Here is a 16,546-nt window from a genome sequence, read left to right as displayed (position 1 = left end):
TCTGGGTCAACGGCGTGGGGAGGCCTGTCTCCGATGGCAGCCTAGGCTGCTATAGTGCATACAGCTTCGCAGAAGTCGTCGAAATCGCATTCTACCCTGTAGTTTAACGCTCGTGGTCGTAATTCATGGTATGATAGCTGTGAGTAATAGCGAATCAAGTCGACATGTATTAGTCACGGAGGGCCAGTACCAATCCAATGCAGGCAAGCCTCACACGACATAGACGAATTGAACGAAGTCGTGAAGACAACGTCTAATACGAAGTCCCGAGAGCACGTTCTCGAGCCTGGCTAACAGGCTTGATGGCAGTCGCATTGAGGAGGCGTCCGTGCTGCTTGCACGTGTACTCGGTTCGTGAGTAGCGTTGCTCGGGGTGGTTGTAGTTAACATTGATGGCTGCCCAGGTGATGGCTCGAAATGACTCGCCCTCGAGTGGTTTGGTTTCGTTAGCTCGTTGGGGATCTAGCTAGGGCGCTCCAAAACAATCCCAATAGTTAGGACTGGTTAAGATGTTTATTGGAAGGGACTGTTGCGTCCTAAGCATTGAGCTTCAGACTTCTTTCAATTAACCAAAAGGGACCCTGGTGCTTCAACTTCGGACTTCCTTTTGTGTCATCGAGACTACGAAAGCTTCATCCAATGAGCGGACGCCGGTTCGTCACGTTCGGAAAGGTGCCAAGCGCACAGGAACAAAACACCTGGCGACGATGGCTGCCTGTTCGCTTTAGCTCCCACGTAAAGTCTCCACGATCTCGGTTTCTGGCGTTTCTTTGGAATACTGTCTTCGACATTCGTCCGTTCCGTTCCGGCAATAGTTATCGTGTCTTGAAGAGATTCAACGGCTGCTGAAAGGCCAAGGGCTGTTGGAATAGCTCCATAGAGGCTCGGAGGCCACCTCCGTCGCGACATCACTAAGGCCCTCACTTAACCTCCAAGCTCCCCGACCTGAGCTCGTCCGACCATCATCGATCGCAGTATTTCCTTCTCAGGAAGGCAGCGAAGACTTCCCAGGTCGATTCTAATTCGGGCAGTCGATTTGATTGTGACTTTGGTCTCATAGCTGGGAGCTATGGCATGAAAGATTGTCCGCATGTCGCCGACGATCATCTCAACACAAATTAACCGCCAATTATAACCTCGAACTCTCGCATTCCGTTACATCAGCACCATGGGTATCCTTCTCGAATCTAGCTTCCCACTAGGAAAACTGCGGGTTCGATGGTATAAAGCTACTATCCTGCTCTTGGCTCTCTTGTTCATAATCGCGAACTGGAGACGAAGCTGTATATCGAGCTATAGCTACACGGACGAGGATAACAAAATCCTCTACAGCCGCGAAGATTGTGTGTCTTTGGTCGTATTCTCGGCAAATATGTTCATCTTGGGCCTCGTAACACCTATGGTGCTGTTGACGGAATTGTAAGTCTCACATACGGGCTTGTCGTGGTTTATAACCCGTATGCTAATATGTGCATCATGTAGGGCCACTGGGAAACCCATCTTGAGACAACGACGCTGCGACTCACCGGATAATGGCTATCACTGCCATAAGGATATCAGTCGCTCGTGGGGCCCATATTCGCCCTACTTCTCGATGGAATCTACCAACGATGCAAACTTAGACAGGTATCACCATTGCCGAGTCACTTTCGCAAACGGTATTTTCATCCACACCCACAAACCATCTCCTTATATCACGGTATCTAACTGCGTACTATGTAGTGCTCTCCCGACACGGTGCTCGATATCCAACGAAAGGTGCTGGCGAGGGGATTAAAACAACCATCAACAAACTTCAATCCCAAGCGACCTCTTATTCCCGTAAAACTTCCTTCATAAGGACCTTCGAATACACACTAAGCTCCGACACCCTCACAACATTCGGCGAGCAGGAGATGTACAACTCGGGTGTCAGGTTCTACCGTCGTTACAAATCACTAGCGTCGGATAATGATCCCTTCTTCCGATTCTCAGCCCAACAGCGGGTCATCGACTCCGGTGAAAAGTTCACACAAGGTTTCATTGACGAAAAGACGAAACAAACTGGTGGACCCGTCATCCCGTTTCCACCCCCGGTTTTAATTTACGAAGGCTACCCATTCAACAATACCATGGACCACGGCACTTGCCGTGAATTCGAGACCGGAAAGTTCTCCAACGTTGCATCAGCAGCTCAAACCGGATATGCCTCTGTCTTCACGAAGCCGATTATCAAATGGTTGAAGCAAGAAATATCTGGCGTCGACATAACTCCCCAGGATACCATCAACCTAATGTCTCTGTGTCCGTTCTATACCGTCGCAGAGCCAAACGGCGACCCGCTCCCGGAATTCTGCGATCTATTTAGCAAGCACGAATTCAAATCATATAACTACTACCTTTCCCTAGGAAAGTTTTACGGGTATGGCCCAGGCAACCCGTTAGGGCCAGCTCAAGGTATCGGCTATACCAATGAACTCATCTCTCGGTTAACTGGTACCCCGGTTAATGACTCCACGACGACCAACGCCACCCTCGACAGCGACTCGGCCACCTTCCCGCTTGGGAGAAAACTCTACGCCGACTTCTCGCACGATAACACAATGACTTCCATCTTTTCGGCCATGAACCTCTTCCAAGGCATCCAAAACCTTTCTACCATTGAAATGGAACAAGACAGCAAATTCAATGCTGCAGAACTAGTCCCATTCGCTAGCAGAATGTACGTGGAGAAGTTACAATGCAAAGACAATAAAAAGGAGGAGTTCGTAAGGGTGATCATTAACGATAGAATAATGGAACTAAAAGCATGCAAAAGAGACGAGAAAGGTCGGTGTACAGTTTCTGCCTTTGTTGACAGTCTGCGGTGGGCACGAGATGGTGGAAATTGGGCGGAATGTGGATGGCCGTATGAAGGTAACTAGACGACTAAGATGTTATCACGATAATGACGATTATGAAGTTGCTTTTACATTCTGGAGGAGCAGGCGGTAAGTTTTGCTAGCGATAATGAATTGCATTAATTAGACCTTCGGTTTAGCGATCGCATGTATAGAGTACTATCTTAGATTATAATTGCATCGCGAAAGGAAACATCTACATGCATACCTACAGCGCGGGCAGAATCCGGACGCCGTATCAAATCGACGATCGCACATTCCCGTCGAAGAACCCTTAACACTTTGGATCGCGATGGCTTCTGCCATGTCTGGAAACGTCCTGCAAGAGTGTGCCGAGATATCACAAAGTTGTTTACAAGAGATCCGGCTCGACAGCACCAAGGCCTTAGTCTAGGCGCCTTAGCACCACTAATTCAGATTCTAGACAAAAGCGGGGTTACGTAGACAATACAGCTGTGATAGAGCAAAGCAACGTATCAGGCAGGAATTACACACCGATCAAATCCATCTAAAACATCTATTTTTTCCGACTTAAGTACTTGACTGGAGCACATAATGCCCCTCAGCGACCTTCCCAAGGAAATACATCATGAAATCCTTTCCCATCTCGACATAATTGTTGACCAAATCGCTGCCGCCGCAGCATTTCCACTCTGGAGCAGCTTACTTCAAACCAAATATTTGCAAGCAACCAGATATTATTCTGATCACTCCAGTAACCCAGGCTTCCCTCTCATTCATATGATGATCTACGACCTCATTAGTATGGTCAGCTGTGTGGTAAGAAATGGAGCTGTAGAATGCTACAGGCTTCGATTCCGAAGAGGGAGCTGGTGGGAAAATCCGAATTTACAAGATACTTGGGATATTTCAACCTGCTATTTCCTCGACGAACGTTTGATAAAACCGGCCACGGGGCCCGACGACAAGCCGCCTTGGAAGATTGAGATATCAACGAATTCGCCACTCGGATGGACCTATCTACAGGCGTTTGAGTGCACAGAAACCACAACGGTTCGGGACTTCATCGATGCTAGTACTGGAGGTAATATCAATTTAGAAGGTTATATAGAAGGCGAGGGATTGCCACCAGATACTCACCAGGAGATCGTACTTGATGAGTCTACGGTATATGATGGTAGTAGATATAGCGAACATAAGAACACTCATGCGGGGGATCCAGAAGTCATTATGACTGCGACTGTGAGGCTCGTGAAGCGGTCAACGAAGCAATACCAGGAGTGGATGGCCACTGATCAACACCTTCGAGCGACTAGTAGACCTTGGTCTGATTGACGGCTTCCCCTATCCGCCAAACTCCTCAACTGTGCATGCACTTTCCTACGCGAACGAGCTAGCTCCTGAGAGCGACGGCTTGACAGTAAGAATATATTAGCAGATTATGTTATTGGTTCGTCATGTGCGTTTTTAAATCTTTCTACCGTCGAAGAGAAACATCACGCACCGTAATTTCTAGTCGATAAAAAAAATATTTTCATCCGCAAAGCAGCACATCCATACATCTTCCTTACGAGAAACTTGACTTTTGGGTCGTGTCGGGAATATTCGAATTCCATCCCACAAATGCCTGAGCCTCGGTCTGACAACGGGACCCGGCATGAAACTGTTTGGGGGATTAGAACTTCGTGAATTTTGTATTCCTTGCATGTTCTTTTTTCCTGGAAACCCGGGTGCAAGCCGATGTCAAATGTGAGCCCCTAACACTTTGCATTTGCGATTTTCGGGCCGAAGTGGCTGCTAGCGAACATCGGTTCAGGGCTTCAGTACCTGGACCAGTGATGACGACAATGTGGAGAAAACCTGGGGCGTCATCCTAAGGCTCCAAAAGCAGAAAGCATCTATCGGAGCCACCTACGACCGTAACCTCCGACACCATTAAACAGACATCGACATTTCGAAAACAATTGTTCGCGATAGTTATTAGTAGCAGATCTGGCCGCAGCGCTGCACCGAAATGGATTACCAGATTCCAACATCCTCAACGCAGGATCGTCCGACCGACGGGCACAATGTAATCCCGAATTCTGGTCGTACAGTTCCAGCGCCGATCGCCATGGAGGATATCGAACACGTCGCTCCGACTCGCTGGAGCTACTCCCCTTCAGTTACAAAAATAAAAATCACCAAGGTTTCACATATGCGCTACCGGCATCCATCGTCTGGGATCGATGACTTGATTACTTTCTTGTTGGATTTTGGAATGGAAGTTGTTAAACGAACTGAAAAAGCGATATGGTTTGGAGGATACGGCATAGATCAATACGTTTACTATGCAGAAATCGGGGAGGAGAAAGAATTTTTAGGAGGGTCGTGGGAGGTTGAGAGCTGGGAGGACTTGGAGAGGTGTAGTTTAGACGATTCAGGTCCTAGTTATTATATGAGGGCCGAAGCTGACGTGAAACGACAAAATATGGACCAGGGCCTCTAAATTGGGCAACAGTCAGATTATTGAGTTAAAAGATGCGCCGGGCGGAGGTATATATTCTAGATCCCTTTGGTATTTACGGGCTAAGCGGGTAGGATAATGTTCCAGGCCACCTGACGACTGTCCGTGATCCGGAAGGCTTCCCGGTGAATTTCGTCTACGGCGCGACTCCTAGACCACAGCCTACAAAACAACCGGCGGAAGCTCTTCAAGTTAACGATGAATTCTCGAAACCCAGAAAAGGGGCCTTCCAGCGGTTCCAGCCCGGGCCCGCCGCAGTCCATAAAGTATATCCATTAGTCCCCTACTTCGTAAAAAGGAAGCGACTTTCAACTAAAATCCTGGGCGTACATAGCTCGGTCACTTCGGCCTCACCATCCACGACTTCGAGCTCCAATTCCAATGGTACACAAGCCACTTCAATCTCGTTCCCTCAGACATCCTCTACGCCCAAGATGATTCCGGGCAAAAGTCTGACGTCGCGGCCTTTTTGCACGTTGACAGAGGCAAAGAATACGTAGACCATCACTGTGAATATGTCTCTTTTACCGCTTCACCGTTAAGAACTTTCTCCTAACCATCTCGGGTATCGCTAGCTTTCTTTTTCTCGGTCGCTGCAGCTCAGCATGTCCATCATTCTTCCTTTGAGGTCCATGACTATGATAGCCAAAACATGGGGCACTACTGGCTCAAACAAAAAGGGTATAAGCCAGTATGGGGTCTAGGCAGACATAAACTCGGCAGCCAGATTTTTGATTATTGGTGGGATCCTAACGGGTTCATGGTGGAACATTATATCGATGGCGACCTCGTCAATGAAAACACACCAACGGGAAGACAGCCAGCTGGTGATGAAAGCTTAGCAGTGTGGAGTGAGCCGGTACCTGCTACTTTCCTAGATTGAGGATTGCTTTAAGTCATCAAGTTAAACCATCAAGTAATGACATAAATTGCCAGTAATTTTCTATCATCCGAGAATAATAAGCATCCGGATTCTAAGACGATAAATTTCGTAGATAAATAGACATTGTATACCTAAATTCAATAAGTCTAATAATAGATCGAAGGAGCCCTTAGTACTAGTATATGTACCTTCAGTCTATCCCCATCACCCAGACATCCGTGTCCAGCTAATTAGTATTCATATCTGGGGCTTTATTTGTACGCATCCGTTTCTCTCTTATCCAGTTCCTAATTTTGACTTTGCCCGATATTCAGCTTCCTGTAACCCAGATCACGACATCCAATATCATGCCGGACGAAGAGAACACCCAATCTAAACGTCTGTAGTAGATCACACATTCAATATCCATACTGCAAGAAGTTCCCCCTACATAAATATCAGCGCCATACTCAAAAAGGTATCTCTCAATCTCAAAGTTTCTGCTCAGAATTATGTATCCCAAAGCTAAATAATAAAGTGCTAATTATACATTAATACAACCAAATTATTTTATATATGTATATAGTTATACTAAGTATCCGGCGGCGAGTACCCCAACGTCCACCGCTTCGACGGAAAAGCCGAAATCGGGGAGTACACTGCCTCCCTGCTTATCCCGCACGTAAATGTCGTAGCATGAATGTTTATGCAGAATCTCAAAAGTAACATAAGCGAGTCTGGAGGCGGTGAAACTTACATTTTTGCCATGCCACTCGCTAAAGAAGTTAGATACCCATGGTTCAATCCTGCTAGGAATATCGGAAACTTTGTAACAGGGGCTTTACTCCACTCTAAGGCCCTTCGAGAAGGCTACTAGCGGTACGCCGGTTAGTATTTCTCAGGCCAGCAGTTCCTAAAGCGGAACTGAAGTTTGTAAGGTTTTTAAGAAGGTTACGGGAAGAAGGTGAATTTTGTGTAGTTGGAGTAGGAAACGTATATTAAATTTATGTCGACGGGGGAATTGGGTCAAGAAGTGTTAGAGAATATGTTGTTGATAGCGGGTTATGGGTATTTTGGACCCACGGTTGAGAAGTCTATTGAGGGTGTTGAGGAAAGTATAAAACAGTTTTATCCGGAAGAGAAGAAGCCGCAGAGTTTGGAGGAGTTTAATGTGGAGAATAAGACAGCCTTTGGGGGTCTATAGGGCGCTGGGGGCTCGGAAAAGTTGCTAGCGGCGAGTATATATAGTTCGATGCTGAGTTTTTCTCGGTATCGGATTAAAAACTAGGACTAACAGCTTTCCCTCATGTACCTTACGAGGTATGGGTCATGCGAGGTTGAGTCAATAGAAGCGACTGCTTTTGAGCGATGCGAAGCCATCCATAAAGCGGAATTGTATTATTCTCTACTATCATATTAGTTCGCAATTAAAATTCTTGATTAAAGCAGTGGACCCTATATATATTGACCGTAAACCAGATTGCATCGATTTAGGGCTCTTTGTAGATACCGTATCCACATATTTGGACGAAACTGACAAGGAATATGTATATAGATGCTCTTAGTACAGGACACTAGACCGCAAACCTTATTCTATAACTATGATCTCGTCATCGGGGACAACGTGCCGTAGCGCCTCTTTTCTCATACAGTGTTTTAGTAGTTGCACTACCGCGGAGTTTCTATTTTTTTGGGCATAGTGCAGCGGCGTATTACTTGCAATATCTTTAGCCCTTGGATTGGCACCCCTCTCAAGGAACAATTTCACTGTTTTTGCAGTTGTGGAGATATCCATTAATTCTAACGCTGACTCAGTCTTGTCATTAGGTAGGAATCGTTCTGAAAAATCGAAACCTTGTTCGTAGTGCATCGCAGCAAAGTGCAATGGTGTCCTGTCGCATCCATCTTTAGCATCCACGATAGCACCCTTCTCGAGAAGTAGTGCCGCTACTGCCGTATGTCCTTCCTGTGCGGCATATGATAGCGCTGTCTGGCCATTGTTGGATTTAGTCTCTAGCTCGGCATTTTTCTCAAGGAGCAACGTTACCACGGTCGTACGTCCCTTCCGTGCGGCATATGATAGTGCTGTCTGGCCATTTTTGGACTTAGACTCCAGCTCAGCACCTTTCTCGAGGAGTAACTTCACTACAGCCGTATGTCCCGCCCCCGCAGCTTCTGATAGCGCTGTCTGGCCATTGTTAGACTTCGACTCCAGGTCAGCACCTTTCTCGAGAAGCAACGTCACCGTTTCTAGCTCCCCCATCCAGGCAGCATATGACAGCGCTGTCTGGCCATCATTGCACTTAGACTCCAGGTCAGCACCTTTTTCGAGGAGCAACTTCACCACAGCCGTATGTCCCGCCCCCGCAGCTTCTGATAGCGCTGTCTGGCCATTATTAGACTTCGACTCCAGGTCAGCACCCTTCTCGAGGAGCAACTTCACCACAGCCGTATTTCCCGCCCTCGCAGCATACAATAGCGGTGTCAGGCCACTATAGTGAAATCTAGATTCCAGATCAACATTCTTCTGAAGCAGCATCTTCGCTACCGTTTCCTTTCCAACTTCTGCAACGAGCGATAGCAACGTGCGGCCGCTAAACCGAGACTCCGGGTCAGCCCCCCTCTCGAGTAACAGTCTCACTACTTCCTCGTGCCCTTCCTCTGCAGCTTTCCAAATCGCGGGCTTGCTACTAAACTTAATTCTACCGTCCGGGTTCGCGCCTCTATCAAGCAGGATCTCTACCAATGCGATGTGTCCGTTACTTGCGGCGGAGTACAGCGGTGCTTTGTGCACATTGGCTTCCATATAGTCCGTTTTAGCACCTTTATCGAGTAACAACTTCACGACCGCCGTGTGTCCTTTAGCCGCAGCATAGGAGATCGCTTCAGTGCCATAACTAGAACCCGGCATACCACCCCGGTCAAGTAGGAGCTTGACCGTTGCTGCGTGCCCTCCCTCTGCAGCATACGATAATGGCGTCCTGGCGCCCTTATCTCGAGACTTCAACACGGCGCCTCTGTCAAATAGCGCTGATACGATTCCATCGTGCCCATGGGCCGCAGCATAAGATAGTGGTGTTCTAGCGTCTTTGCCTGGCGCATCAATGTCAACCTTCCCAGTTGCGAGCAAAAGGTTTACTAAACCCTGTTTACCGTGTTCTGCCGCGTGAGTTAAAAGGGTGTGACCTTTGGATACTTTTAGACCGCACCCTTCTTTGAGGAGTGCATCTATGTCCTGTTCGTACTGGGTGTACGGATCTGCAGGCGTAGAATTCCTATGCTGCAGGCCTACATCTGGCATTAAGAGAGCCTTGACAACATCGTCATTGCCATTAGCTAAGGCTGCAAGTATCGGGTAACAATAACGCTCTCCCTCAATGTCCATATTGGAGGTTCGTTTTAGCTCGATCTTGCTGAGATGTGGCAGATTTTGTTCGGCAAATATGTACAGTAGGCTCACATTGGGTGTATACCGTCGTACCTGATACCGTTCGATAAGATTGCTCAGGATTATCCAGTCTTTCAGAGGGAAGCTATCAATAAAGGTTTCCTGAGGAGACCCACCGATGGCCGCGAGGTCGGCGTGATAAAGTACATTACGTACTGCGTATTCTAGAAACGGAAACTTTGTTGATGTTAGGCGGCGTAGGTTAGTGGCTTTGGCGGTTGACGCGACCGGTAGTTCTTTCTTCAGGGGTAGCTCCTGGGACATATCGATCTTGATGTAGTTATAGCAGCACTGTTTTAGCCGTTCATGGCTGTTTTGAGAACCGAACTTTGTCCACAGTTCGCTAAGTCCGTTGTCTTTGAGAAGAAAATCTCGCACTGATTCGTGAATGAATTGAACAATCTGATCTGCCGATTTTGTCACTTCGGCGAGCCCCTTCGAGGAACTTAAGATAAAATTTCCCATATTTTCTTCAGTGATCTCCTCAGGATTCCAGACACCTAATTCGCCTGGACATTCGCTGGCTATAATTGCAAAGTAGAGCTCTACAAGCTTCAATGGTCGCTTTGCGTACAGTATCCACTGGATGCAGAGTAACAGTTCTCCCATATTCTGGGCATCTCTCATCAAGATGTCTTTGAACAGCTCGTTTAGTTTGGTGGGTATCTCTTTTAACCTCTTGCGAAGTGCGTGTAGGCGGCCTCGATCGTACTCTTTATTGAGTATCTGTACGACTAGCACAACCCAGAGGAATATCCCGGACGCCTTCTCCAGTATCTCAGCTCTGATCTCCTCAATTCGTTTGCTGCGCCCTGCCTTTAGCTCGCTATTTAGGTAGTTGGCTATATCGTGGCTATGGCCTTCTTGTCCTTCCAGAATGAGCTCTCGTCCTTTGTTGATGGTAATATGTGGATAGTGTCTGCTAGAGAAGCAAACGTGTAGCTGTATTCCCGCTGAGACCGCAAACTGGCCGAGACCCTCGAAAAAAGCTATCATATCTCGAATTTGGTCTTCTTCGCATTCGTCTAGGGCATCAATGAAGCATATTAGGCGCCGTTGACCGAGTTCTCCTAATGCGCGGCTGAAAGTTTCTTGAAGCATCTCGATACCCCAGGCGTCGCTGTTGCCTGAAGTCAGTAGCGATCCCCAAGAATCAAAAACAAATTGAAACTTGGGACCCTTCTTCAAAAGTTGGTATAGTAAGGATCGATACATCCCAATTGTTGACTTTTCCAGGTTCTCTCCCCTCGCGTTGAAGAAAAACGATATGATTAGGTCACTCTTTATCGTTTCCTCGGCGTGTTTGAGGGCGAACTTCATTATCGTTGATTTTCCAGTACCGGGTTTCCCTTTGATCCACAAGAAGCCATGATGGTCAGAAATTAGATTAACGTCGAGCCAGTCACGGTATTCGGGCTTCGTGAGTAACCATTTACAGGTTTTGGCATGAGCGCTCTTGATTGTTGCCTGTCGAGCGTCGATTTGATCGAATTTTAATGCCTCCATAAAACTCTGACGTTGTTCTATGAGTTCTGGCGTGGCGACGGCCGTGGCCCTTGGCGTTCCTACAGCCCGTGCTGCAGGTATCGCGAATAAAAGCTCTTTAGCGTATGCGGCAGCAGTTGCTGCTGAATATTCTTGCCACTGCTTATTTTTGTGCGAATCAGAATAATCGCAAATTCCTCGGATAATCAAACAGGGGAAGTTGTCCATCAACCCAGCAGCTTCCATCTCGAAGCAAATGATATCAAGCTCTCGTTCTAATCGATCTCTGGTAGCCCCGTGCTTCATTACCTGGTTCGCTGAAGCGACTCGACCGTAGTGAACCACAGGATAATTTTCGGCTCGAGGGGCTCGAGATACTAGTTTCGTCTTGTTGCAACCTTCACAAGTATCTTTTGAGCTGACATGTTCGTATTCCGCTTCGAATAATGTATCTTGCTCTTGACCGCGGTATGTATACTTTGTTGCCATATGTGGATTTTTTTGCAGCATCTCAGAGAGGAACTCTGGGATTCGGCTCTTCACCCTCTCGTGTTCCGCTTGCAGTTTAGCAACAGCCGTTAAAAGCGTTTGTGACGGCTTATTCAACAACCCTGTGCGTTCGAATTGACCTTCTCCGACAGTCTTTCCGTAATCATGCTGTACCACTCCCTTGCTAACCACGATATCTCCGAGTCGAATATCAACTTTTGCACTGGGCGCCCCTCCACCGATCCCTACCATCAACCAATGCCTTATTGATGTAAAAGTTGATGACATCTGACTTGCGACTGTTGCAGCGGAAGTGGTACCGTACACTCCAAAAGGTAGGCATGCAATGGCAATATTGTGGTTGTTTATCTCCCCAACAGTGTATGTGTTGTTATCATTGGGATGTTTTACCAGGCCGCGATTGGTGTGGATTTCGTCCAACATGGCTACAGCTGCAGCCATCTCGAGAGGCAGAGCGCACACCCATCCAATTGTATAGTCATGGTGTGAAAGTATCTTATTAAAAGCCGTTCGAATCGGTCGTCTTGCACCTTCTCCTTCGGCGTCAAGGTATATCTTTTTTCTTATACGGACATTGGCGGTTGTCGGCGCATCTCGGCAATCCTCGTCTTCTCGATACCTCTTAGACATTTTGGAGGGGATATTTAGATCCTAGAGCCCTCGTCGATCTTGATGCTATCCCGATCTCGCGCTTGAGCAGTATTTATGTAACAATCTTATCAACTCCGAGTCGTCGTATCGTTGTCCGGTGGGGTTCCCGTCTTTAGCACTCGAGACTAGTCTTTAGCACTCTGATCGAAGTGGCTTAAGTTTGTGAAAGGTTGTTGTCTAGTCAGGACTTGTCGGAAACATGCAGCCTCGCGCTTGGTTAGTCCCGTTTCCAACATTTAGCCACAAGAATACTTGAAATTCTCACCTTGTTCAAAAGTAAAATCATGCTATCGGTATCGCTCGAAGATATTTGAAGTTCATGAAAGAGAATCTAGTTTGGAGAGATATGGAAAGGAGAGCCCGAAGAGAGTATGCATTGCATACCGCTAGGCAGCGATGTTTTTGGCAAACTCACCACATGATGCACCGGCCAGAACGCAAGGCTGCGGCACAGCAATCCTTAGCCAAATCAAAGCCTTCTAACAAGGATCCGGATCTTTCAAGGCCGCAGGTTCCAGTGTCAGAAAACGCGCTTCACGCACTGTTGCGGATATGTAGAATATTTCCAGCAGAACTCGTCTTCCGAAACATGATACTTGGCCACATTATGGATTTTATTGACTAATAGAACCAACCTTGCAAATGGGCGACGGCTCAGCGAAACTTTGAGCCTCGAGGGATTCTCCTGATAAATTTCTCAGCCTTGCATCCCAAATATCTGCGTTGAACAAAATACCACATTTCGTCAAGCCCATATACATCACTGCAACTGCTAGTTTAATCTTGAACCTTCTAACATCTAAACCATGACAGTCCTCTTGAAATAGAGAAAACCTGAGCTAAAAATACTGGGAATATTAGCCGTTCTGCTTTCTTCAAGTATTAAAATTACGCTTAAAGACTGCATTGCATTCATTCAAATGTTTAATTCTCAAACGAAATACAATGGGTATCTAATTATTAACTCCATCCTAAAATATAAACCATATATACACCTGATGGAAAAGAGGGTCTGAAAACAATCCGGAGTCTATACAAAAACCTTGCTCTTCGTAATCAACCTCTCCAAGGCAGTCATATCCGCTCCCCCGTCAATACAGAACTCCATGCCTTCCGCAATAACATCTTGCTTCAACCCTTCAGGTTCAATATCTTCGGAATCCAAGTCCTCAAATATCTTTTGCTAGTGGTCATCAACATCGCTACCCAGCCTTCGTTCAACAGCAGTACCCATCAAATTAATTGTCATAATCTCATCCCTCGCCCCTGTTGCGGTATCAGCTATCAATGAAACAGGTGTTCCAGGGAATAAAACCCCAATGGATCTTCGCTTCCGAGATCCATTGGTAGTATCCATTTCTTAACCACAAAGCTAAGAGTACCTCCTTAAAAGCACTTTCCACACCACCAATCACATTTGATTCACCATCACAAAAGTTTGAATATAAGCGTAAAAAACTTGTCAGATGGGGACAATTAATGGGCCCATTCCCCTCCCTCCGTGTTGCAATCAATTAATTGCATAATATGCCTCGTCCTGCCCAGCGACATCTTCTTTGGTGTTGCAATTTTCACCCTGCAATTTGTTTGCCTGTCCAAATTCTCCACCCTTGTCACAAAATTGCGATATCGAATCATATTTGATGATTCAAATGTCTTGGCCCGCCTTGGCTCATGGTAAGCTTTCGATGCTAGTCAGCCCTACAATATCAATAAATCCCGTTTTAAGCCCTATAATGAGTCTAACCTACGGAGCAAATGTCCGATTCTGAAACCACTCGCTGGAGTCGCCGTTATATTCGATGCTTGTCACTCGTCGGCCTAGTCCAACGTAGTGTCGGTCGGGACATCGTACAGCTAGTCTAGAGAGAATACAGCTGGGATCGGCCTAAATTTAGGTTAGTCTTTGTACAACGGAAGATCATGAAGTCAGCTTCTAGCAGGGAAGGTGATTCCGATAATGCCTGCATGCACTGGAAATGTGCCTGCCTTTTCTTTGGGACAGAATTGGTAATATTTAAGATTTTCTTCAGCTAGGCTGAAAGGGGCGGTCCAGACGGAAGGATATTATGTCGTTTGACATCCGGATCGTCTCGCCTTGTAGTTCCTGTTTTATATAATGTCAACCGGCTGTAGGTTCCAATATTTTTTCTACTGATCCATCACTCCAAGCAATACCCTTCTCTGATATTCATACTAAACTTTCTTTTCAATTGGGGCCTGCCGATTCGCGGTCGATATACAGTAACGATGGTGTTAATAGCAAAATTCTCTCCAATTCTGATTTCTCTTATCCTTACAACTCCGTTTACGGCAGGTCAAGATCCAATGTTTGTAGGGGGTTGGGCAGCAAGAACACCAGGGAGTTGTCTAGCCGGCGAAGTCGATTGTGGCTCGCGATTACCTCCATTCCGAGCATGTTGTCCACAAGGTCAATTCTGTCGGAATCCCGTCACAATATTAGGATACGAAGATAATACTGCCTGCTGTGCAACTGGCATGTCCAATATTCCGTTCCCTCACAGTTGCTTGTTGTCGCTAGTAGATTCTAACGTCTGAAATTTCGTATTACAGAGGCAGACTGCTCTCAACAACTACTCACCTACAACGTCTGCGCCAACGACGAATGGGGGTTATATAACAACAGCGGTTTCCCATTCTGTTGCCCACAAGGATCCCGAGGCGGCGTTAGCACTGAGCGGGGGTTTGACAGCTGCAGACCCCTTAATCAACCATTTCCTAGCGGCGAAATCGCATTGCCTCAGGATACACCGGATTCCAGAGTCATTGTCGCCAGCACAACATCTTCATCGTCTCCCGGAAGTACAACTTCGTCTTCTTCGACCGATACATCGACGGGTATAGGAGGATTAACAACGGGTACAGCTGGTGGGAATCTAAACTCGAATTCTAGTTCTGGGGGACTGAGAGCTGCCGCAATCGCCGGTATCATCGTTGGGGCTGCTGCTCTGTTGACACTATTAATACTTGGTATCTGGTTTTTTAGGACGAATAAAGAGAGAAAATACCACGAAAAAGAAGAACAACTGCACGAAATCGGCGGAATACAAGGGTATAACCCCGAAAGAGATTATCACCAAAGATACTCCGATCAGAGTCCCCAGCCGACGTATCCTGATCAAAGCCCCGAGCCAGTGTACCCTGGCCAGAGTCCTCAGTATATCTACCCTAGCCAAACGCCTCCCGTATATCCTGAGCAGAACAATAATAAAGTATATCTAACTGGAGTCTCCGAGTTCAGTGGCTAGGTCTATATTTTAGAAACTATGATGAGGTAATGTTAATGTATATGTCGGAAGGAGCCGCTGGATGTATATAGATGGTATCTTTAATATTTATGAATTTTTGCAATATTCTTTACTCTTCACTTCTGAAGTGCAAAACCCTTCGGTGTCTTGTGGAAGCAGGGTTTCTGATATATACTAGTATGCTTGGGACCCGTTGAAATCACGACCTTATCCATAAAGCATGTAAGAAGTTTGAACTAGTTTTGTAAGGGCTTTAAGACGGATATCGAATGCATCAATGTCTATTGTTATAGACCCAGCTTTAGAAAGTGGAGTAGAGAACATAAAGCTGACTAACCGTTCCAGTGCACTGGTTTCGAAATTGTTAAGTTTATTATTTATAACAAGTTTACTAATTAACCTACTACCAATGATGAAATTCCAAATGATATACTTTGTGAACTCATATTATACCAAAGGAATTATTATCAAACATTAAATTAAAAATTTAAGGCGGCGTTTATAAAACGGTAAGGTTATAACATAGTTTATAAAATAAAAAAAAATGGATTTAACTTGAAGTTATCGCGGATCTAAATTAATAAATGTTTATTAATGTTAATGGTTCAATAGATATGTATTTTTATATAAGGAAAATGCTTATAAATTATAAGGTACAAACATCTAATGGAAAGTTGAATTAACAGAACCTATTGTGAGAGCATTAGGAGAAGGAAGGCGATTCATAAAAAGGCCTGTAAGGCATGCAAGGCAAAATCTGTTAACAAATGTGTTAGAAGGCTGTAACATAAGATGATTGTGTGTGCCAGCGCGTCCATGTGTGATAGACAGGAATGATAATGTCACAACACTTACTGCATACGCTAGATTCCCATACGGGATTTTTGTGATCTGTGCGTCGAATTGTAGATATTTGCTATGGTTTGTCTCGTTTCTTTTGCAGTAGCCAACGAAAAGATACCTTTCATTTAACCC

The 16,546-nt window shown here is 46.0% G+C and overlaps 4 protein-coding genes across 5 annotated transcripts; 3 read left to right on the top strand and 1 right to left on the bottom strand.

Annotated features, from left to right (window-relative positions):
• Positions 1-1,168: 1,168 nt before the first annotated feature.
• DFL_008021 (uncharacterized protein) lies at positions 1,169-2,903 on the top strand (the record flags this gene model as incomplete). Its single annotated transcript, XM_067637695.1, has 3 exons — positions 1,169-1,419; positions 1,483-1,658; positions 1,723-2,903. 3 exons carry the CDS (start codon positions 1,169-1,171, stop codon positions 2,901-2,903), a joined length of 1,608 nt encoding a protein of 535 aa, XP_067485658.1.
• A 1,951-nt stretch (positions 2,904-4,854) lies between these two features.
• On the top strand, positions 4,855-6,229 carry DFL_008020 (uncharacterized protein; the record flags this gene model as incomplete). Its single annotated transcript, XM_067637694.1, has 5 exons — positions 4,855-5,243; positions 5,320-5,375; positions 5,434-5,612; positions 5,681-5,855; positions 5,922-6,229. The coding sequence occupies 5 exons, from the start codon at positions 4,855-4,857 to the stop codon at positions 6,227-6,229; spliced, it is 1,107 nt and encodes a 368-aa protein (XP_067485657.1).
• Positions 6,230-7,796: 1,567 nt separating this feature from the next.
• DFL_008019 (uncharacterized protein) lies at positions 7,797-12,281 on the bottom strand (the record flags this gene model as incomplete). 2 transcript variants are annotated; one of them, XM_067637692.1, is made up of 2 exons in its annotated part: positions 10,211-10,238; positions 10,369-12,281. In XM_067637692.1, 2 exons carry the CDS (start codon positions 12,279-12,281, stop codon positions 10,211-10,213), a joined length of 1,941 nt encoding a protein of 646 aa, XP_067485656.1. The 2 variants fall into 2 exon arrangements, with proteins under 2 accessions (XP_067485655.1, XP_067485656.1); XM_067637691.1 differs by having other exon boundaries at positions 7,797-12,281.
• A 2,271-nt stretch (positions 12,282-14,552) lies between these two features.
• DFL_008018 (uncharacterized protein) lies at positions 14,553-15,571 on the top strand (the record flags this gene model as incomplete). The annotated part of the gene is made up of 2 exons (XM_067637690.1): positions 14,553-14,799; positions 14,877-15,571. The coding sequence occupies 2 exons, from the start codon at positions 14,553-14,555 to the stop codon at positions 15,569-15,571; spliced, it is 942 nt and encodes a 313-aa protein (XP_067485654.1).
• Between the last annotated feature and the right edge of the window lie 975 nt (positions 15,572-16,546).

The sequence above is a fragment of the Arthrobotrys flagrans genome (genome assembly GCF_004000055.1).
Source record: "Arthrobotrys flagrans strain CBS H-5679 chromosome Unknown unitig_1, whole genome shotgun sequence".
Taxonomy (NCBI): domain Eukaryota; kingdom Fungi; phylum Ascomycota; class Orbiliomycetes; order Orbiliales; family Orbiliaceae; genus Arthrobotrys; species Arthrobotrys flagrans.
This window is presented reverse-complemented; position numbering and strand designations above follow the sequence as displayed.